The sequence below is a fragment of the Papio anubis genome, unplaced genomic scaffold (genome assembly GCF_008728515.1).
Source record: "Papio anubis isolate 15944 unplaced genomic scaffold, Panubis1.0 scaffold553, whole genome shotgun sequence".
Lineage (NCBI taxonomy): Eukaryota > Metazoa > Chordata > Mammalia > Primates > Cercopithecidae > Papio > Papio anubis.
The window spans coordinates 1-22,670 of NW_022165751.1; the positions used below are offsets into that span (position 1 = coordinate 1).

General features: G+C 36.3%; 1 protein-coding gene across 3 annotated transcripts in view; it reads right to left on the reverse strand.

Annotated features, from left to right (window-relative positions):
• Nucleotides 1-2,685: 2,685 nt before the first annotated feature.
• The window catches only part of LOC116273327 (centrosome-associated protein 350-like), a 42,398-nt gene continuing 22,413 nt past the window's right edge, over nucleotides 2,686-22,670 (reverse strand). For 2 of the 3 annotated variants that reach the window (XM_031662331.1, XM_031662332.1), the window contains exons 2-6: nucleotides 14,040-14,125; nucleotides 13,011-13,057; nucleotides 9,686-9,800; nucleotides 8,107-8,266; nucleotides 2,686-3,482 (exon numbers count right to left, since the gene is read on the reverse strand). In XM_031662331.1, the coding sequence (XP_031518191.1) occupies nucleotides 2,852-3,482; nucleotides 8,107-8,266; nucleotides 9,686-9,800; nucleotides 13,011-13,057; nucleotides 14,040-14,112 (1,026 nt within the window). In that variant the 5' untranslated portion in view covers nucleotides 14,113-14,125 and the 3' untranslated portion in view covers nucleotides 2,686-2,851. The remainder of the gene's footprint in view (nucleotides 3,483-8,106; nucleotides 8,267-9,685; nucleotides 9,801-13,010; nucleotides 13,058-14,039; nucleotides 14,126-22,670) is intronic. The other variant, XM_031662333.1, reaches the window with a different exon arrangement.

A 22,670-nucleotide genomic window follows, 5' to 3' on the forward strand; every position in this document is an offset into this window, starting at 1 on the left:
AGGCCGGGCGCGGTGGCTCAAGCCTGTAATCCCAGCACTTTGGGAGGTCGAGACGGGCGGATCACAAGGTCGGAAGATAGAGACCATCCTGGCTAACACGGTGAAACCCCGACTCTACTAAAAAAATACAAATACTAGCCGGGTGAGGTGGCGGGCGCCTGTAGTCCCAGCTACTCGGGAGGCTGATGCAGGAGAATGGCGTGAACCCGGGAGGCGGAGCTTGCAGTGAGCTGAGATCCGGCCACTGCACTCCAGCCTGGGCGACAGAGCGAGACTCCGTCTCAAAAAAAAAAATAAATAAAAATAAAATATTTTAATATAAAAACTAGCACATTAAAATAATAATAAAAGGACTATGGGAAATCCAGTCATCAACTCAAAGAAAGTTATATTTAAGATTTTCACTCTCATTCTATAGAATTGTTTTTAACTTTCAGGTTTTTTGTTTTTTTTTTTTGAGACGGAGTCTCGCTCTGTCTCCCAGGCTGGAGTGCAGTGGCCGGATCTCAGCTCACTGCAAGCTCCGCCTCCCGGGTTCATGCCATTCTCCTGCCTCAGCCTCCTGAGTAGCTGGGACTACAGGCGCCCGCCACCTCGCCCGGCTAGTTTTTTGTATTTTTTAGTAGAGACGGGGTTTCATCGGGTTAGCCAGGATGGTCTCGATCTCCTGACCTTGTGATCCACCCGTCTCGGCCTCCCAAAGTGCTGGGATTACAGGCTTGAGCCACTGCGCCCGGCAAACTTTCAGGTTTTTACAAATTATTACAAAATATGAATTCAAATTGAACATTTTAACTTTTTCTTAGTGGAATAACCATTGGTATTTCAGAACTTTGACTTGTATAAAGAACAAAACTTAAATGTGTAAACTGTACTTAATGGGTCTGTATATAATTACAGCAAAGATTTGGGGTAATCACTATCTTGGAACCAACAAAGAATATTTTGACCTCACCATTTGCTATGTGCTGTGTTAATGGTATGGATGTGATACACAAATGACTAGAAAAATATTAAAGAATTGTGTTAATACGTTATTAATAAAAAATATTATTACTTATAATACTGAACAATGACAAATCTTCAGTATTCTAAAGTGAATTGGTCACAATTTTCTTGCAAATTAGCTAGAATTAAATGCAAATTATCCATTTTTATCTAATTCACAATGAGGATCACTAGCAAAACATAGTAAACAATACAAAATAAAACTAATAATCAGCGAAAACTATATGCAGTAGATGTGTTTTTAGAGAAAAATGACTAAAGATGCCTTAGGTCTACAAAAACTGCAAAACTTATTAGAGAAAAATTAAGAGTCAATACAGAAATACAAAAAAAAACTGTTTACAATTAAAAAAAAGTGCCCTGGATTGTTACTTAAAATTAATAGAAGAAACAGGCTGGGCACGGTGATTCACGCCTGTAATTCCAGCACTCTGGGAGGCCGAGGCAGGCGGATCATCTGAGGTCAGGAGTTCAAGACCAGCCTGGCCAACATGATGAAACCCTGTCTCTACTAAAAATACAAAAATTAGCTGGTCATGGTGGTGGGTGCCTGTAATTCCAGCTACTTGGGAGGCTGAGGCAGAATTGCTTGAACCCGGGAGGCAGAAGTTGCAGTGAGCCGAGATCATGCCACTGCACTCCAGCGTGGGCGACAGAGTGAGACTGTGCCTCAAAAAAAAAAAAAAAAGAAATTAATAGAAGAAACAAATTATTATTTATATATATACATATATATATATATATATATATATAAAAGCATATATACAAAAACTACCTAAACATATATAAAAACTAAAATTGGAAAAAATACCCACAAAAAAATTAAAAAGGCTACCCTGGCAGAAGTTTAAATAACAAAACTCTAACACGAATTAAACTAATCAAGAAATCAACCCTTCATTAAAAACTTCATATGATGACCCTGTGAAAATAATTTCAGGAACATAAAAATAAAAATAGAAAAATAGAAACCTCTTAAAACCACCATATATAAAAACTTGAGTTGGCTTTAAAAAAAAAAAAAAAAACTCTGAAGAGCACTTTCTAATGAAAATCTACCAATGTTGGCACAAATGTGATTTAAATATTGTTTTCTTAAATATGAGGACAGTAAATCATTCATGTTAAAATTAAGTATCAATAGGATCAATGCCAATGCCAAAATATTCTGTACTCAAATATTCACTGGAAATGGAATTATCTTTTAAATATTACTTTTCAAATAATTCCTAATAACAATCCAAATACAATGGCAACATAATATAAGGGCAGTATTCTTTCAGTTCTCTGAAAATAGTATCAATTATTATTTGTATAACTTAGTAAATGTTCATATAGTGGTTCTCGAACCACAAGAATCCCCTAAAGGACTCATTAAAAATTCCAATTCTGGACCACAGCCCCAGAAAATCTGACTTAGGACTAGTGTTGGATCTAGGAATCTGTATTTTTAACATGTATATTGAAATAATTTCTTTTTTTTTTTGAGACGGAGTCTCGCTCTGTCACCCATGCTGGAGTGCAGTGTGCGATCTGCTCACTGAAAGCCCCCGCCTCCCAGGTTCATGACATTCTTCTCCTGCCTCAGACTCCCAAGTAGCTGGGACTACAGGGCCCCAACACCATGCCTGCCACTTTTTTTGTATTTTTAGTAGAGATTTGGGGTTTCACCATGTTAGCCAAGATGGTCTTGATCTCCTGACCTCGATCCACCCACCTCAAGCCCCCAAGTGCTTACGTGCGAGTCAAGAATAACATCCTGTTCTAAAGATGATCCTCTCTATTCAAATACATCCTAGGGAGAAAGAACAAAGAAGCAGGGAGAGGAAGATATAAAGACTGATTACAAACCTTTATATGCTGGAGCAGGGGGTGCTGTTGCCACTTTTCTGACTTTTGCTGTTACTGAGTTATCAACATTAACAATCATTACTGGATGGTCAATATGACCCAGCTTCTGACCCTGGCCATTTGTTCCTTCTGAGTGTTCCCACTGTTTTCTAATCCGTTCCTTAAGTTTTTCCAGTTTGACATCATGTTGTCGCCGCTTTAGAATATCTAATCTTTGGGAATTAGAAGTACTAGTAGAGGATGGAGAAGAGTCAGTTAGTCGTAACACTTTTGGATCAATATCATGGGCCATGTTATTCACAGAAAGCTTCAAATTGTTCTCACTTCCTTTTGTTCTGTTAGGCATTTCTTCTTCAGTTCTCATAGAAGCTCCCATCCTAATCAAACATTCAGAATTTTGCAATGCATCAATTGCTGGTCGATCATTTAAAAACCTAACAACTGTATCATTGATGACAGATGATTGGGAGCTCTCAAAATCACAACTCCGTATATTCCGTTCTTCTCGACTGCCTATCATCCAGTTACCACTCTCACTCTTTTCTTCATTAACATCTACACAATATACATCCTTTGACTCCAGATGGCTGGAACTCAAATTGGAAGGTGCACCATGGATTTCCCTACAATAAAAAATAATAAGTTCTGTGACTATAAGAAATAACATATTGTATAGTTGAAAATTGCTAAGAGTAGATTTTAAGTGTTTTCACCACAAAAAAAAATAAGAATATGAGGTAATAAATGTTAAATAACTTGATTTAGCCATTCCACAAGGTATACATATACCAAAATATCATGTTGTATACTATACATACAGTTTCTACTTATCAATTTTAAAGCTAAATCTTTTTAAAAGCTTTTCATAAAAGTACAAAAACTAGTCAAATGGAAACCAGTCATACAAACTGAATAAGAACTCTAAGCTAGCATTAGAAACCAAAAAATAAAAAGCCTAGAAATTCCAGTAAGTTAAAGATTGCAAAATAACCATTAGTAATATTATAACTCAATGCTCAATACCCCCTCTATCAAGTAAAATGGCAAATAATCTAAATAACAATCTGCATATTATAAAATAAGAAATATGCAAAAGATATGTAGAGAGATTTCCTAAGAACTCCAGAAAACAGGATTATAATCTGACTTTGGGTATTCACTTGACATTTGTCAATAAAATGTGTTATTTGCTACTCTATAAAATCTTACATACCAGGGAAAGAAGTTCTCAAATACTGGCATTTCATATATGTCACTTCTAAATAAGGAACAAAATTAATAAATAGACTAGGGGTAGAAATATAGTGGAGGTACAATAAATATTTTCCTCCAAATAAATGTGGTTAGTAATGTTAAATCTCTTAACCACAAAGTATTTTTTGGCAGCTTCAAACTTTGTAAAGCATATCTAGAAAATCAGGAGTAAGCAAAGAAGGCTGGGCAAAGCCAAAGTACTTCTCACAAGTCTATATTCTCTGCTCATAGAAAACACTACCAAAAATCTTCCTCCAGAGACTATTTTTATTTTACATGTCATTCTAATAAGCCTTACTTTAGATTTATTTTATTTATTTATTTATGTATTTATTTTTGAGAAGGATTCTCACTCTGTCACCCAGGCTGGAGTGCAGTGGCATGATCTCACTCACTGCAACCTCTGCCTCCCGGGTTCAAGCGATTCTCCCGCCGCAGCCTCCCGAGTAGCTGGGATTACAGACGCGTGCCATCATGCTTGGCTAACTTTTCTATTTTTAGTACAGACGAGGTTTCACCATGTTGGTTGGCCAGGCTGGTCTTGAACTCCTGACCTCAGGTGATCCGCCTGCCTCGGCCTTCCAAAGTGCTGGGATTACAGGTGTGAGCCATTGTGCCTGGCTGAGCCTTATTTTAGGAAAGCAGTTTATGAAAAGGGAGGCTAATGAAGACAAATGTTTCAGCAGTGAGAAGAGTACATGAATCATGAAAAAAATAGTCAAGAAAATTATAAAACCAGACATAACAACAGGCTGGACCTGAATGTCTGAAACAGCAGCCACTAGCCACATGTGGCTATTGAGCACATGAAATGTGGCTAATCGAAATTGACAGCTGCTGTAATGTAAGTTACATACTGGGTTCTAAAAATTTAGGAATGTAAAATATCTTTTTTGTGTGTGACTACTAAAAATGTTGAATGTGTGGCTCACATTAATGGTTCTATTGTATAGCAATGATCTGATCTAGGGCATTTCAGGTAAAAGCATAAAACCCTAAATACTACAAAGATTTTTAAAGCCACGATAACATAACATAGTAACTGTTTCTATTGAGATCATATGAGCATGTGCATTTTTCTAAGAAAACAGTCTACAGCTGGCTGGGCGCGGTGGCTCACGCCTGTAATCCCAGCACTTTGGTAGGCCAAGGCGGGTGGATCATGAGATCAGGAGATTGAGACCATCCTGGCTAACACAGTGAAACCCTGTCTCTACTAAAAATACAAAAAAATTAGTAGGGCGTGGTGGCAGGCGACTGTAGTCCCAGCTACTCGGGAGGCTGAGGCAGGAGAATGGCATGAACACGGGAGGCGGAGCTTGCAGTGAGCCGAGATCACGCCACTGCACTCCAGCCTGGGCAACAAAGCAAGACTTGGTCAAAGCGAGACTCGGTCTCAAAAAAAAAAAAAGAACAGTCTACGGCTTTTGTCAGATTCTCACTGGGGTCCATAACCCAAAAAACTTTAGACCCTGTTCTGAGTGGTTGATTTTGAAAAAGATGGGGATCGCCAGGTGTGGTAGCTCACACCTGTAATCCAAGCACTTGTAGAGGCCAAGGTGGGCAGATTGCTTGAGCCCAGGAGTATGAGACCAGCCTGGGCAACACAGCAAAAACCTGTCTCTACAAAAAATATGAAAATTAGCTGGGAGTGGTGGTGCCTGTCTGTAGTCCCAGCTACTCTGGAGACTGAGGTGGGAGGATGGCTTGAGCCCAGGAAAACAAGGCTGTAGTGAGCTGTGATTGGGCCACCGGACTCCAGCCTGGGCAACAGAGTGAGACACTGCCTCAAAAAAAAAGAAAAAAAGAAAGAGATGGGGCTGTGAAATCAGTCCTAGAGACCGAGGCTAAATGTGATTATTTTCACTATATTAACAAGACTGCAACAATTGACAGTTAAAATAATTTAGTTCTAAAATTAGCACATGCAAAAAATAAAAACATAAAATGGTAGGTTACATATCATGTCCCACTCTCAAAAGAGGATAGAAAACTAACACCCCCCAACAAAAAGTAATTTCATACAATCTTTCTTTCACTCACTCATTAAATATTTACTGAATACATATAAGGATGTTCAGTATACAATTCCTTCAACTTTTCTGTAAATTTGTAATTTTTCCTGGTAATAGGTTAGGAAAAAGTATTTAAATATTTAGTACATGCTAGGCATTAAGCTAATGCCATGAGAGTAAGATTTACACCCTTAGATAGACTAATGGGCAGATATGGAACCAAAACATAATGCCATCTGAAAATGTTTTAACAGAGGAAGCTACACAGTACTTTGGGAGCAGAGAGGGATGATGAACTAGGTTGGGAAAATGGGAGTGGGGTAGAAATAGATCTGGCCATTTTTCCCAAAGAAAGTAATGAGTTTTAAGTGAGGAATGGAATCCACCAGGTGGAGGGTATTCCATTCACAGCTATCCTCTGGGTATTTTTTTCTTTTCTTAAAAGATACATAATTTACAGGCCAGCTGCAGTGGCTCACGTCTGTAATCCAAGCACTTTGGGAGGCCGAGGCAGGTGGATCACTTGAGCACATGAGTTCAAGACCCCCCTGGGCAATATGGTGAAACCCCCATCTCTATCAAAAAAAAAAAAAAATTAGTCGGGCATGGTAGCTCGCGCCTGTAAGTCTCAGCTACTTAGGAAGCTGAGGTGGGAGAATCGCCTGAGTCCAGAAGGCGGAGGTTGCAGTGAGCCACGATTGTGCCACTGCACTCCAGCCTGGGCAACAGAACAAGACCTTGTCTCAAAAACCAAAAACCATAATTTACATACTTCTAAATGTAAAGTAGTATTATTTGCAGGAAGAACACTGAACATAAATATGAAGTGAGCAACTCAGTCTCAATTCTGATAATGATTATGTCTCTAGGCAAGTTGCTTAATATCTGTGTGTTTAGAGATTCTGAACTTCGATTATTCTTCTTCAAACTTTTCCCTTCTCCTTTTTTTTAAACTCTGAACTTTACCCAGATTATACCCCTGACCTTCTTTCTATATTTTTTCCAGCCCTTCTAGTGCTTCAATACTAGTGATAACTCCCAGATTTATATTCTCAGCCCTGACCATCCCACATACATTCTTACCCAAATTTTTAAATGCCTACTTAATATTTCCACCTAGATAATTCAAAATTGCATCAAATGCAACATATTAAAAATTGAACTGACAATCCACATCCATCTCCCAACGTATGTAAAATTTAAGAGTACAAACATATACCTAGAACTACCAAGTATCATCATGAAACTTCTTGATTTGTGTTTAAAACACACAAAAAAGCTTACAGATGAAACAAAAAAAAGGCCCAGTGTTTATTACTTATTAATATTTGCCATACTAAGAATATGAATGCACTGAAATCATTAGTAAAGTGTCTCTCAAATACAAAATTCTGTAAGTTTATCAGTTGAATATCTTAAGCTATGTTAACAAAAATGCAAAGCATTTTATATCATCTATACTATCAAAATTCTTACATCAATCTTGAACATCTAAGTTGCTGAAAGCCATTGGCAACAAAATAAAACAATAAATCAACTCATATTCTCAATAAGAAAGGAATTTTATGTGACTAATTAATGCTCCCCTCTCAAAAAAGAAAAAAAGTTAGCAATATAAAGTTCACTATATAAAATAAATGATCTGAGTTATTAAGAAGAAACAAAAAAGCCACACTTCCAGAGATGGAATAATTTGTTTCTAGGAAATATATTTATTACAATAAAGGTGGCCTGAGGCAACTATTACTATTTCTTTCCCCTTGAATATTTATCTGTAGAAGAGGCTACTGCAGTCAGTATTTCATGTTTGCACTATCTTTTGTAGCCATCTTTTGTGAAGAATGAAAAAGGTAGTAATACTAGAGTATTACACTATTTCACAACCAGAGTGCTGTCAAAAACTCAGAAAACAAAGTATACTCTTACTGTAAATATTACAGGCTAAACCTATTTGATACCTTTTTTTTTCAATACTAACCTATAAGAAACCAAAGGTTCACGAAATTCCACACGATTATTTTTCTTCACATTACTCTCCAGGGTGGTAGCTCTGAGAGGACTACGAGATTTCTCTTTTCGTGATTTAGAGGATTTGGAGATTGGAGCATTAACCCAAGAATCGTCCAGGTATCTACCATCTGAAGGAAAAGGAAATCTGTGAGAACATATGATATAAAATACAACTGCCTCTGAATTTGGCTGGTATCTTAAAAAAAAATTAGGTATAGAAATAATAGAAGTTATCTCTAGTATCTCTAGTTGGATATTATATTATATAAGTAGATGAAAAACATTCAGGTTAAATTGTTAAAGTAACTCCATTGATAGAGAAATTATATTCTGAGCAAACAATGCAAAATAAAATTCTACATATAAAATTTATTTTTGTCATGGCTCTCACTTAAAAGAGAAGTATCAGATACAACCTAACAAACTGCCAGGTTAAAAAAAAAAATCTATCTATCTATGTATATAAATATTTATATATATAAATATATCACAGTTTAGGTAGAAAGTACTGACCTGGAGGTTTTCACCCACCAATTAAAAAACCACAGAATGGCCCAGCATGATGGCTCACACCTGTAATCCCTGCACTTTGGGAGGCCAAGGTAGGCGGATCACAAGGTCAGGAGTTCAAGACCAGCCTGACCAACATGGTGAAACCCCATCTCTTCTAAAAATACAAAAATTAGCCAGGCCTAGTGGCACAGCTACTCAGGAGGCTGAGGCAGGGGAATCGCTTGAACCTGGGACGCAGAGGATACAGTGAGTAGAAATCACACCACTGCACTTTAGCCTGGGCAACAGAGTGAGACTCTGTTTCAAAAAAAGAAAAAAGAAAAAAAAAAGGAAAGAAACCACAAGATCAAAATACAAAAGGTAACCCAAGAAAATATTTGCATTGTATCATTTTATAACAGTCACCATATGAAAGAGATTCCATTTATGATTTTAAATCCCAACAAAAATATACATTTTATTAAGTCAATTAAATTTCATTTCCAAAGCACTATTTATCTGTGAATTTAAAAAACAAATCAGACATACATAACCTCAAAATGAAACTCATCGCTAAAAACAAATGAAAACTCATTGTCAAGGGTGATGTAATAGTGCTAAAGTCCCTGATCAAAAGATGGTGAAAACACCATCTACAGTCACTGAACATGAGGCTATTTCATAGCTACCCAATATCAAAAGAAAAAGATTAAATGCCAGTGTCTCTGACAAAAAAGCAAGCAACACGAGACTATAAGAAGAAATTAAACTGAAACAAAACTACTACATCAACAACTTATATTTAAGGCAGAGTGTGGTAGCTACACCTATAATCCCAGCACTTTAAGGAGTCCAAGATGGGAGGATTACTTAAGGCCAGGAGTTCAAGACAAGCCTGGGCAGCACAGAGAGACTTTGTCTCTACAAAAGATAAAATAAGATTAGCCAGGTGTGGTGGCTAGATCTACAGGCTATACCCCTGTAGATAGAGCTGTCTGTTTTTTCAAAATTTATATTTAATATATGTATATATTTGGAAGTAACTTCATACATACCTTTTCTACTTATTTTTCGGGTAGCACTTGTAGAAGACTTCTTGGTATCCATGACAGAATCACACACAGCTGTACTTGTAGGGGCTACTTCTAATTTATTTTCAATGTGTCTCAGCTAAAGTTTAAATACCATCACAAGACATAAGTTAATTCCGTAAATAATCCACCATCAATTTACATGGTTATTTAAAAGTATATTGCCCGATACCTTTTTCCAAAGTAGAAAAAAAACTCAGGAATGCTTTCTTAAAATATTTGTTTTTCATCATTTTTTACTTTAGCTGTAATAATATCTGGCATAATGCTCCCCAAATTTAGACAAGAAAAATCAGTAAGATTCTGAAGAATATCAAAGAGTTTCCACTTGATATGCTGACCTATTTTTTAAATTGTTTAGTAAAAAAAAAGTAGTAAATTATCTGACTTTTTTTTTTTTGAGACGGTCTTGGTCCATCATGCAGGCTGGAGTGCAGTGACACGATCTCGGGTCACTGCAACCTCCACCTCACGGGTTCAAGAGATTCTCCTTCAGCCTCCCTAGTGGCTGGGATTACAGGCGTGCGCCACCACACCGGGCTAATTTTTGTATTTTTCATAGAGATGGGGTTTCCCCATGTTGGCCAGGCTGTTCTCAAACTCCTGACCTCAGGTGATCCACACGCCTCGGCCTCCCAAAGTGCTGGGATTACAGGCATGAGCCACCACGTTCAGCCAATTATCTGACTTTATATGTGACACACCATTATGCAATATATCCTGTGCATTTTACACGCAAAAATGAGTAAAGAATTATTTACCTGGACCAAAATTTAGGACTATAAGTACTCAAACAGCCACTGTGTTTTACAGTTTTATGTCTATAAAATAAGTTTCACAATAAAGAGAAAATATAACTCTGCAATATAAGTCAACTTTTGGTTATAACCACCAATGTTCTCAATGACTGAAAAGCATTTTTTCCTAAATAGTAAAATATTACATGCTTATAAGAAAAAACTAGGAAAACAGAAACAATATAAAAAATAAAATTAAAATCATCAAAATTCCATCACATATAGACACTTTATATAAAATTTTGGTATATCGTCCTTCAGTTTTTTTTTTTTTTTTTTTGAGACAGGGTCTCACTCTGTCACCCAGGCTGGAGTGCAGTCACATGATCTCAGCTCACTGCAACCTCTGCATCCTGGGCTCAAGCGATCCTCCCACCTCAGCCTCCCAAGTAGCTGAGACTACAGATGTACACCACTAATTAGCCCAGCTAATTTTATATTTTTTGTAGAGACGGGGTTTAAAATTCAGAATCTGAATTTTAATAAGCTCCCAAATGTCCAGGTTGATCTCGAACTCCCGAGCTCAAGTGATCTACCTGCCTCAGCCTCCCAAAGTGCTGCGATTACAGGCATGAGCGACTGCACCCAGCCTTCCTTCAGATTTTTGCATCCCAATGCATTTTAAAAATTGGAATAATTTTTGATATACTAATAGTTCTACATTAGATTGTCTCCCCTACTTATATTCCTTTATCATCCTTAAATGTTCTTCAAAAACACCCAATAGTTTTGAAAAACAACTATTAACAGTTTAACTCTAAATTAGTGTAGCACTAAGTTAAACTGGTGGATAAAAACTATTTCTATACCATACAAAATATAATGCTCAGGTAGAAGAGAGAGAATATATATTGCTACATTCATAGGGCCAAAATACGACTCTGCACTGGGACCAAATCTAGGTTATATCACCTTTTCCAGATTTATTTTCAAACTAGTTCTAAAGATTAGAGGACAGAAAATATCACTGAAATACTTAGTAAAGAAGTAGGTGATTCAAAATCAGGTGGTATAGAAAACAAAAAAGGGTATATTAGGAAAGTAATTTGCCCAGAGAGCAAATTAAAAAGAAAAGAGTTTCCCTTTGAATGAACTATTTGTATCACCTGCCAAACTTGGATTCCTAAACTCTAGACAAGATTGGCCAGAACACAAATGGGAACAGGTTGCCCACAGTCATTCTTCTTCAGTAGTAAGAGAAAAAACCTGTTATTGCCACAAAAAAGAAGTAACTCTTTCAACACTGTTATTCAACATAGTACAGGAAGTCCTAGCTAGAGCAATCAGACAACAGAAAGAAATAAAGGGCATCCAAATTGGAAAGGAAGAATAACTCACAGTCCATTCAAGAAGTTGGTTTCCTTCATTTCCTCCCTAACGATGAGCCTTCTACATAGACAAAGCCACTACCTTCATCCTCTGTTTTAAATTTTTCTTTCTTTCTTTCTTTCTTTTTTTTTTTTGAGACAGGATCTCATTCTGTTGCCCAGGCTGGAATGCAGTGGTATGATCACAGCTCACTGCAGCCTTGAGCTCCCGGGCTCAGGTAATCATCCCACCTCAGCCTCCCGAGTGGCTGGGACCACAGGCGCATGCCACCACACCCAGCTAATTTTTGTACTGTTGCAGAAATGGGGTTTTGCCATGTTTTACAGGCTGGTCTTGAACTCCTGGGCTCAAAATGATCCTCCCACCTTGGCCTCCCAAAGTGCTGGGATTACGGGGTGCGCCACTGCATTCAGCTTAAATTCTCTTTTCCACCTACCAAGTGAACAAATTTATTAAAGGTGAATAAACAGTACAAATTATTATTATTACTGAGACAGGGTCTTGCTCTGTCATTCAGGCTAAAGCACAGTGGCACAATCAAGGGTCTCTGCAACCTCAAAGCCTCAACCTCCCTGGGCTCAAGCAATCTTCCTGCCTCAGCCTCCTGAGCAGCAGGGATTACAGGTGCACACCACCAAGCCTGGCTAATTTTTGTCTTTTTTTGGTAGAGACAGGGCTTTGCCATGTTGCCCAGGCTAATCTCAAACTCCTGGGTTCAAGCTATCTACCCACCTCGACCTCCCAAAGTGCTAGGATTACAGGTGTAAGCCACCACAACCAGTTAATTTTAATACTTTATACGCCATGGTGCTTGTGCTCCTAATCCCTAAAGTAGTATCCTGTTTATTACTTTACCATTTAAAAGTTGTCATTTATGTTTATTTTATAATATACAGTGTGTGTGTGTGCGTGTATATATATATATATATATATATATATAGAGAGAGAGAGAGACTAAGAGAGAGAGAGAGAGAGGGGGGATCTCTTGAGCCCAGGAGTTCAAGACCAGCCTGAGCAACACAGTGAGAACCCGTCTGTATAACAAAAAATAAAAATAAAAGTAAATTTTAAAGAACAGAATGGAAAAAATTTTAATCTATTCAATCATAACAGGAAATTGATTTTCATCTAGAAATAAATAAATGGATGCTAAAACTACTTACAGCAGCCTTGGTCTGAGAAAGTGCATCCCACGATGTGGTAATATCTCCTAGGAAAAAAAAGATATTTACTATATCAATCAACCAGAATCTCTGAATTAGACCTCAAAATCTGAATATTAATAAGCTCCCAAATGCACTCAAAAGTCTGAAAACTACCTTATTAGGCAGAACAATTCCTCAGCAAATGCTTTATTATATTGAGTCAAAATGGGTTTTTATCTATAAGATTATTAAGCCAACATTCCCAACATATGGTTTAAAGGTAAATAGACACTGCTACCATTGGACTGGCATTTCCACTCACATCTGTATCAGACAGCTCCAAAAATAAGCAGCACCCTCAGTTTACCCCAATGAGCTGAACAAAAATTTTATATTGTACTATATTTTATAATACAATGTGAGAAAGATTAGAAAGCTACTCCAGATTTTGATCTACTAGTAAAAACATAGGTAAAATCCATTCAGTCTTTCAGATAACAACCCTTCAAATAGTTTAAGGTCATGTATTTTCCATAAGTCATCCTTCTTCAGGATAAGTATTTCCACTTCCTCCAAATACTCTTCATATGACTCGATTTCCAGATCTTTCACAAACCCAATAATCTTCCTCCAGATGTACTCTAGTTTGTCAATCTCCCTCAAAAAATATCATGCCTTAAAATTACCTCTAATGCATTATTTTAAAAAGAATTCAGTGAGACTCTTACTATTATTATCTGTAACCCTGTAAGTCTGTAACTATATTGGGGCTATACCATTTATTGAAATTAGGCCAGAATTTCTGAAAAATTTTACATATACTGGTTCATTTTAAAAAAGGATTCCTGCTTTACAAAACAGTTTACTATAGGATGCTTTTAACATGAAGCACCATGTATATTTAAAATATAAGAGAATTTAAAAATTATTTATCCACTTTCTATAAATCAAAGCATAGGTATAATTTTCATTTATTTATTAGACCAAAATGTAATACACATGACCTAAATGAGGTATTAAGTTCCCTTTAAAAAAACAAAATCATACCTTGAACAGTATCCTTGCTTTGAGAGTTCCTTGGATTTTGTAAAGGCACCTCTTTTGATTTGCTGCTCCTCATCCTGCCAATTTACCTGCAATCACATCAGCATTCACTGAACATCAATCTTATATTATTTTTCCTCAGAAAAATAACTCATTACAAATTATATTATGACTACTTCACACCCATTAGGATGTAAATAGGACAGGCTACTATCAAAAACACACAAAATAGTAACTGCTGGCAAAGATTTGCAAAACTAGAACCCGTGTGTGCTATTGGTGGTAATGTATAATGGTACAGTCACTATGGAAAACAGTGTGGCAGTTCCTCAAAAAAGTAAAATTAGAATTACCATAAGATCCAGCAATTCTACTTCTAGATATATGATACGGTTTGGTTCTGTGTCCCCACCCAAATCTCACCCTGAATTGTAATCTCCATAATCCCCAAGTGTCATGGGCAGAACCAGGTAGAAGTAATTGGATCGGGGGGCAGTTTCCCCTATGCTATTCTCATGATAGTGAGTCTCATGAGATCTAATGGCTTCATAAGTATCTGGCATTTCCCCTGCTTGCACTCATTCTCTCTCCTGCCACCCTGTGAAGAGGTGCCTTCTGCCATGATTGTAAGTATCCTGAGGTCTCCCCAGCCATGTGGAGCTGTGAACCAATTAAACATCTTTTCTTTATAAATTACCCAGTTTCGGGTAATTTATAGCAGTGTGAGAATGGACAAATATAGTATACAACCAAAAAACTTGTGGAGGCTCGAACTATTTGTACAACCATGTTCAAAGCAGCATTATTCATAGTAGCTAACATGGAAGTAGCCCAACTATCTATCAACAAATGAATGAATAAGCAAAATGACATTTATATATATAATAGAATATTATTGAGCCTTAAAAGGAAGGAAATCTGATATATGATACAACATGAAAGAATCTTGAGGACATTATACTAAAGTGAAATAAGCCAATCACAAAAAGACAAATACTGTATGATTCCACTTATATGAGACAGTAAGAATAGTCAAAATCATCGAGACAAAAAGTAGAATGGTGGTTGCCAGGGGCTGGGGAAAGAGATGAATGGGAGTTACTGTTTAATGGGTTTCAGTTTTGCAAAATGAAAAGAAGTCTGGAAATGGATGGTGGTGATGGCTGTAAAACAATATGAATGTACTTAACACCATTGAACTGTATACTTAAGAAATGGTTGTAATGGTAAATTTTATGTTATGTATATTTTACCGCAATAAAAAAATGAAAGGAAAAAAATTACGTCACAACTCAAAGGGAAAGATCATGATCTGCCTATGGTTAGACAGCTTAGTGATAAGTCATACTATATTTTCCTATGAATATAGAGGAACTAGTCTCTTATAAAAATCATGTAACAACACAAAGTTTGAAAAATATAAGAAGAAAAACTCATTACTCCCTAAATCCTAATACAATCATTAATAAATAATTTTATTACTATCATCACTGTAACTTCAATTTTGTGCCCTACTTTACCTAACTGCTGGACATTTGTGGTGGTTTTAAAACATATTCAAAATTTGTTTCATACTCCTTTCTTCAAAATGTGGAAATTAATTATTCTCCCATTGAATGTGATGGGACTTAGAGACTTATTTTAAACTAATATCACATGTGATGAAAGTGACAACATGTGACTTCCAAGACTAGGCTATAAAACACATTCCCTTCTCTCTTTATACCTCAAGGATCCAGGTGTCATGTCCTAAGAACAGTCAAGCAATCCTATAGATGTCCATGTGGCAAAGAACTGAAGCCGCCTGCCTACAGTTACGTGGGTGAGCTATCCCTTGCAAGTAGATCCTCCAGCCCAAGTCAAATCTTCATAGGACTACAGCTCTACCTGACATCCTGACTGCAACCTCATGACAGACACTGAGCCAAAATCACCCAGATAAGCTGCTCCTGAATTCCTTACATACAGAAAGTGTGAGATCGCAAATGTTTTGTGTTTTAAACTGCTTAAATTGGGGTGGGAGGTTATGAATTACACAACAAGAGATATCCAATACAATACTATGTCCCATTTTCTCTTCTACAAATAATACTGAAATGAACATATTTGTATCTATGAATTTCTGCTTATTTGGATTATTTATTTAGAACAGTATCTGCAAAGTGTGCTAAAACTGAACGAAAGAATGTGAAGGACATGTTGCTCTTGAAACACCATGTCACTGAAATACAATGGGTCTTCCAAGAAGGGCCTACCCATTTCATAAATATCTCAATATTATCTATTCTTTCTACTTTTGCTGATTTAACAGGAAAAAAATGTACGCTTTAATTTGAATTTGGTAGATGCTAGCAGGATAAAACGTTCTGCTCTATATCTTAACCTTAGTGCTTCATTTGTGAATTGTCTTTTCTATCCTTTGCCCACTTACCTACCAGGATCTTAATGTTCTTCTTATCAAGTTGATGAGTTATTTGCCTTACAAATATATTAAACCTGTCATATTTGATAAACATTATTTTCTCCACTTAGTTGTATGCAGAGGCAGTACAGTATGTTGAATATTAAAAACACCAATTTAAATTTAAGAAAAAGAAGGGCTCACCTATTAGGTCAAAATATGTAAAACTAAAAGGTATGGTTAATTTTTAAGGAAGTTAATTTAATCTGATTTATCAGAGTAAATAATCCTGACTTATAAATGTTCCTAGAAAACACCTCAAAAATGTTCTAAAAATAGGGTTGGGCACAGTGGCTCACGCCTGTAATCCCAACACTTTGGGAGGCTGAGGCGGGTGGATCACCCAAGGTCAGGAGTTCAAGACCAGCCTGGCCAACATGGCGAAACCCAGTCTCTACTAAAAATACAAAAATCAGCCAGGCATGGTGGCGCACATCTGTAAGACCAGCTACTCGGGAGGCTGAGGCAGGAGAACTGCTTGAACCCAGGAGGCACAGGTTACAGTGAGCTGAGATCACACCACTACACTTCAGCCTGGGCAAGAGAGCAAGACTCCATCTCAAAAAAAAAAAAAAGTTCTAAAAATAAAATTTTTTCATAGATTATAGAATATGGCTCTAAGAAAAGTAAACAAGTTTTCTGAAAATAGAGGAGCATGGTAGAAAAACAACATTTTATCAACCATAAAACTTTAATCTGCCAACACAGTTTAACAAATTAACTCATTTTGGCCTGGTGCAGTGGCTCACGCCTGTAATCCCAGCACTTTGGGAGGCCGCAGCAGGCGGATCATGAGGTCAAGAGATCAAGACCATCCTGGCCAACACAGTGAAACTCCGTCTCTACTAAAAACACAAAAATTAGCCAGGCATGGTGGCAGGTGCCTGTAATCCCAGCTACTCAGGAAGCTGAGGCAGGAGAATTGCTTGAACCAGGGAGTCAGAGGTTGCAGTGAGCTGAGATTGCACCACAGCATTCCAGCCTTGCAACAGAGTAAGACTCTGTCTCAAAAAAAAAAAACAAAACAAAAAATTAACTCATTTTCCTTTTGATAAAAAGATTTTTAATCTAGCCAACTGAAAAATTAAGCAAACATCAGTTATATTACTAGAGTATCTGTCATGATTAGACAAAAAATTTCTTTGGGCAGACATCTTTTTGCTTTAAAACTAAAATAAGTGCTGAAATATACAGTGATTATCAATTTTCCAATAGAAAGGATAAATAGATTAAATAATCAAAAACTACATATGTGTCCACAATCTCTATGTCTTCTTAGCTAACACTAAGGCTGAGACAGTATAAATGAGTAAACGAGAAAATTTATCTGCTTCAAAATAAATACCCTATTAATGGGCAATCATCGTTAATATAAATGACTAAATATTAGAAGTATGACATTTATGTAAAAGTTCATACTATAATTATAGAATATCTCCCACTAATAATGAGACTGAATTACATCTACATGCAAAAAGATAGCTGAATATCACAAACATGTTGTGAAGAATGCCAGAAACAAGAGTAAAAACCATATAGTTCCATTAAATAAAGTATAAAATAAGCAAAAGGAATCTACAGTGATAGAAGTGAGGACAGTCATCACCCTTGAAGTGGCTAGAGAGGTGGCTGAAATTAGAGCAAGGAAGTGCTGCTAATCTTCATGGATTTGGGTGCTGATTTCAAGGGTACGTTCAGTTTAAGAGACTTTATCAACTTGCACATTTATGTGCTTTTTCAATGTATATTATACTTCAAAGGATTTTCAGATAACATGAATTATGTCCTGTTTTAGGTTGCAGTAGTGCAATCAGGGCTCACTGCAGCCTCAACCTCCTGGGCTCACGTGTTCCTTCCACCTCAGCCTCCCAATAACTGAGGCTACAGGTGCACACCACCATGCCCGGCTAATTTTTTAAAAATTTTTATAGAGATGAGGTCTCACTATGTTGCCCAGGCTGGCCTCAAACTCCTGGGTTCAAGTGATTATCCCACCTCAGCCTCCCAAAATGCTGGGATCATGGGTGTCAGCCACCACACGCAGCCTATAATTATAGTTTGTTTGTTTGTTTGTTTGTTTTTTTGAGACGGAGTCTCGCTCTGCCGCCCAGGCTGGAGTGCAGTGGCCGGATCTCAGCTCACTGCAAGCTCCGCCTCCCGGGTTCACGCCATTCTCCTGCCTCAGCCTCCCGAGTAGCTGGGACTGCAGGCGCCCGCCATCTCGCTCAGCTAGTTTTTTGTATTTTTTAGTAGAGACGGGGTTTCACCGTGTTCGCCAGGATGGTCTTGATCTCCTGACCTCGTGATCCACCCGTCTCGGCCTCCCAAAGTGCTGGGATTACAGGCTTGAGCCACCGCGCCCGGCCTATAATTATAGTTTTAAATCAGTTTTGTGGTATCTATTCTCATGAAGCACCTCAATTTGCCAATAACCTACCTTTTAAATCTTTGGTTATCCCATGCCCTGTAAGTGAATATTTTAAATATAATGTATTTAAGTTGGTCTGTTCTTTATATAAGAATACATTTTTTAAATCACCATTCTTGTAGAAATTGAAAATAGAATTAGTGAAAAAAGTGTAATAAAAAACTTACTTATAATAAGATGATCTATCAAAAGGTTTACTATCTTTAAAGTGCAAATCTCAATTTGCATAAGGCCTTTTTCCCAACCACTTTTAAGTGTTTACCAAGTCAAATAGATTATTCAAGATCACTTCCTGGGGAATAATGAAAGCACCTTCCCAGTTAAATCTTTTAGAGATATCATGACAATAACCTTATTCAACATTCATATGGAAAACTTGGATTTATTTGTTGGACATTTATGTATTATCTTTTGTCTACTTAATTTGCCAAGAATTAAGAGATGAACAAAAATTCACCAGAACTACTGAATTTTTGTCCATTTCATATTTCTAAAATACTTAACTCCTAAATAACTTGATATCATTATTTGGCATATAACAGTTCATGGTTATGCTGTCAATGGATTTTATATTTCATCAATAAAAAATGACTCTGTTTATCCCTAGAGAAATGTGTTTTAGTATTTAATTCTACTTTGCATGCTATTAATAAAAAGCAAACATTGCTTTATTGCATCTGCCCTATCCTTTTAATTTTAAGCTTTCTGGATCACTTTCTTTTAAACATATATTGTATTAAAGATTTTTTTAACCCAATGTAATAATATTTGTCTTTTAAGACTAAGAATGAGGAAAGTAAACTTGCATATCAACAGCTTGTACTAACAATGTTTTTTGAGTACCTACTTTGTGCAAAGCATTGTGTGTTACTAAAAAAAACTAAAAAGAAATGGTCCTTACAGATGAAAAAATAGAGAGAGAGAGACAGAGAAAGAGAGAGAGAAAAACGGTTCTGACCTCTACAATCTCACAATGTAGTACAAGTATTCTTAACCTAGTAATCCATGAATGAGGTTTCCCTCTAAGATCTGAAACAAGACAAAGATGACCACTTTTACCACTTTTGTTCAACATAGTTCTGGAAAACTTAGCCACAGTAATTAGGCAAGAGAAAGAAACAAAGGGCATCCAAATTGCAAAGGAGGAAGTCAAACAGTCCCTGTTTTCAGACAATATAATCATACATATAGGAAATCCCAAAGACTCCAGCAAAAAAAACTATTAGAACTAATAAATGAATTCAGTAAATTCGTAGGATACAAAATCAACATACAAAAATCAGTAGTGATTCTAAACATAAATAATGAACTACCTTAAAAAGAAATCAAGAAAGCAATCCTATCCACAGTAACTACAAAAAAATAAATCTGGCTAGGAATAAGTTTAACCAAGGAAGTAAAAAATCTCTACAAAGGAAACTGTAAAACACTGAGGAAAAAAGTTAAAGAAGACACACAAAAAAGAAAAACATCCTGTGTTCATGAACTAGAAAAATTAATATTGTTAAAATGATCATACAACCCAAAGTGATCTATAGGTTCAATACAATCCCTATCAAAATACCAGTGGCATGCTTCACAGAAATAGAAAAAACAATCCTGAAATTCATATGGAACCACAAAAGACACCAAATTCCCAAAGCAATCCAAAGCAAAAAAAAATAAACCTGGAAGCATCACACTACCAGATTTCAAAATATACTACAAAGCTACAGTAACAAAAACAGCATGGTACTGCCATAAAATCAGACATATAGACCAATGGAACAGAATAGAGAACATCCATGTATTTATAGCCAACTAATTTTTTACAATGGTGCCAAGAACATTCATTGGGGAAAGGATAGTCTCTTCAATAAACAGTGCTGGGAAAACTGAATATCCATATGCAGAAGAATGAAAACAGACCCCCATCTCTCACCCTACACAAAAATCAACTTGAAATGGATTAAAGACTTAAATATAAGACCCCCAAAACTACAAAATAATTAGAAGAAAATATAAGGGAAACAAACAGTTCAGAGCACTGGTCTGGTGAAAGATTTTATGAATAAGACCCCCAAAAGCACAAGAAACAAAAGCAAAAATTAACAAATTGCATTATATCAATCTAAAAAGCTTCTGCACAGCAAAGGAAACAATCAACAGAATAAAAAAACAACCTACAAAATGGGAGAAAATATCTGCAAACTACTCATCTGTCAGGGAATTGATATCTAGAACATACAGAACTCATACAACTTAAGAGCAAAAAAAAAAAAAACCACCCCAAATAATCTAATTAAAAATGGGCAAATACAAATGGTGAAGAAACATGTTTTTAAAAAGCTCAACATCACTAAACATCACGGAAATGCAAATCAATACCACAATATCATCTCACTCCAGTTAGAATGGCTATTACCAAAAAGACAAAAAACAACAAATGCTAGCGAGGATATACAGAAAAAGGAACTCTTATATACTATTGGTGGGAATGTAAACTAGTATATCCACTATGGAAAACAGTATGGAGATTCCTCATAAAACTACAAATAGAACTGTCATATGATCCAGCAATCCCACTACTGCATATTTATCCAAGGGAAAGAAAATCAGTATACTGAAGAGCTATCTGCACTTCCATGTTTATAGCAGCATTATTCACAATAACCAAGAAATGGAAACAACCAAGTGTCCGACAACAGATGAACAGATGAAGAAAATATGGAACTACATCCTGTCTATAAGAGACTCACTTTAGATCTAATGACAAAAATAGACTGAAGTTAGCAGGATGAAAAAAGAAACTGCATGTAAACAGTAACCAAATGAGAACATGGGAGGTCACAATTATATTAGGCAAAATACACTTTAAGTCAAAACCATTCACATTTCCATAAAAAAGAAAAGAAAAAACATATATACACAATGGAATACCATTCAGCCTTAAAAAGAAAAAAATTCTGTCATTTACAACAACATGGATGAGCCTGGAGGACGAATATGTTAAGTCAATAAGCCAGGAACAGAAAGTTAAACACAGCATGTTCTCACTCCTATGCAGAAGCTCACAGAAGAGCTCTTCTCATAGAAGAGTAGAACAGAGGTTAGTAGGGACTGGGAGGGGAGTTAAGGGCGCTTAGGAGAGATTTGTTAAAGGATACAAAATTATAGCTAGATAGAAGGAGTAAGTTCTAGTGTTCTATAGCACTGTAGGATGGCCATAGTTAACGATAACATATTGTGTATTTTCAAGTAGACAGAAGACAAGATACTGAACGTCCCCAACACAAACAAGTGATAAATATTTGAGATGATGGATATGCTAATCACCCTGATCTGATCACTATACATTGTATCAAAACATCACTATTGCCCCATGAATATGTACAACAATTGTGTCAATTTAAATTTTTTTAAATTTAAAACATAAAGTTAAGCATTCTATCATATAGTAATAAGCTTGTCACAACATTCTACTCCCATAATGGAAGACAGCCAAAGTTCTCTGTATAGTCATGCCCATGCAATGATGTTTTGGTCAACACAAACCACATATATGACAGTGGCCCCTTAAAACTATATTGGAGCTGAAAAATTTCTATCGCCTAGTATTTACTATACCATATTTTTATTGTTATTATAGAGTGTGCTCCTGCTATTTACTAAAAAATAAAAATACATATTTTACAAATATTTTATTTTGAAAAATATTTTTAAAGCATAAAAAGTAAAAACATAAAAATAAAATTTAAATTGAACA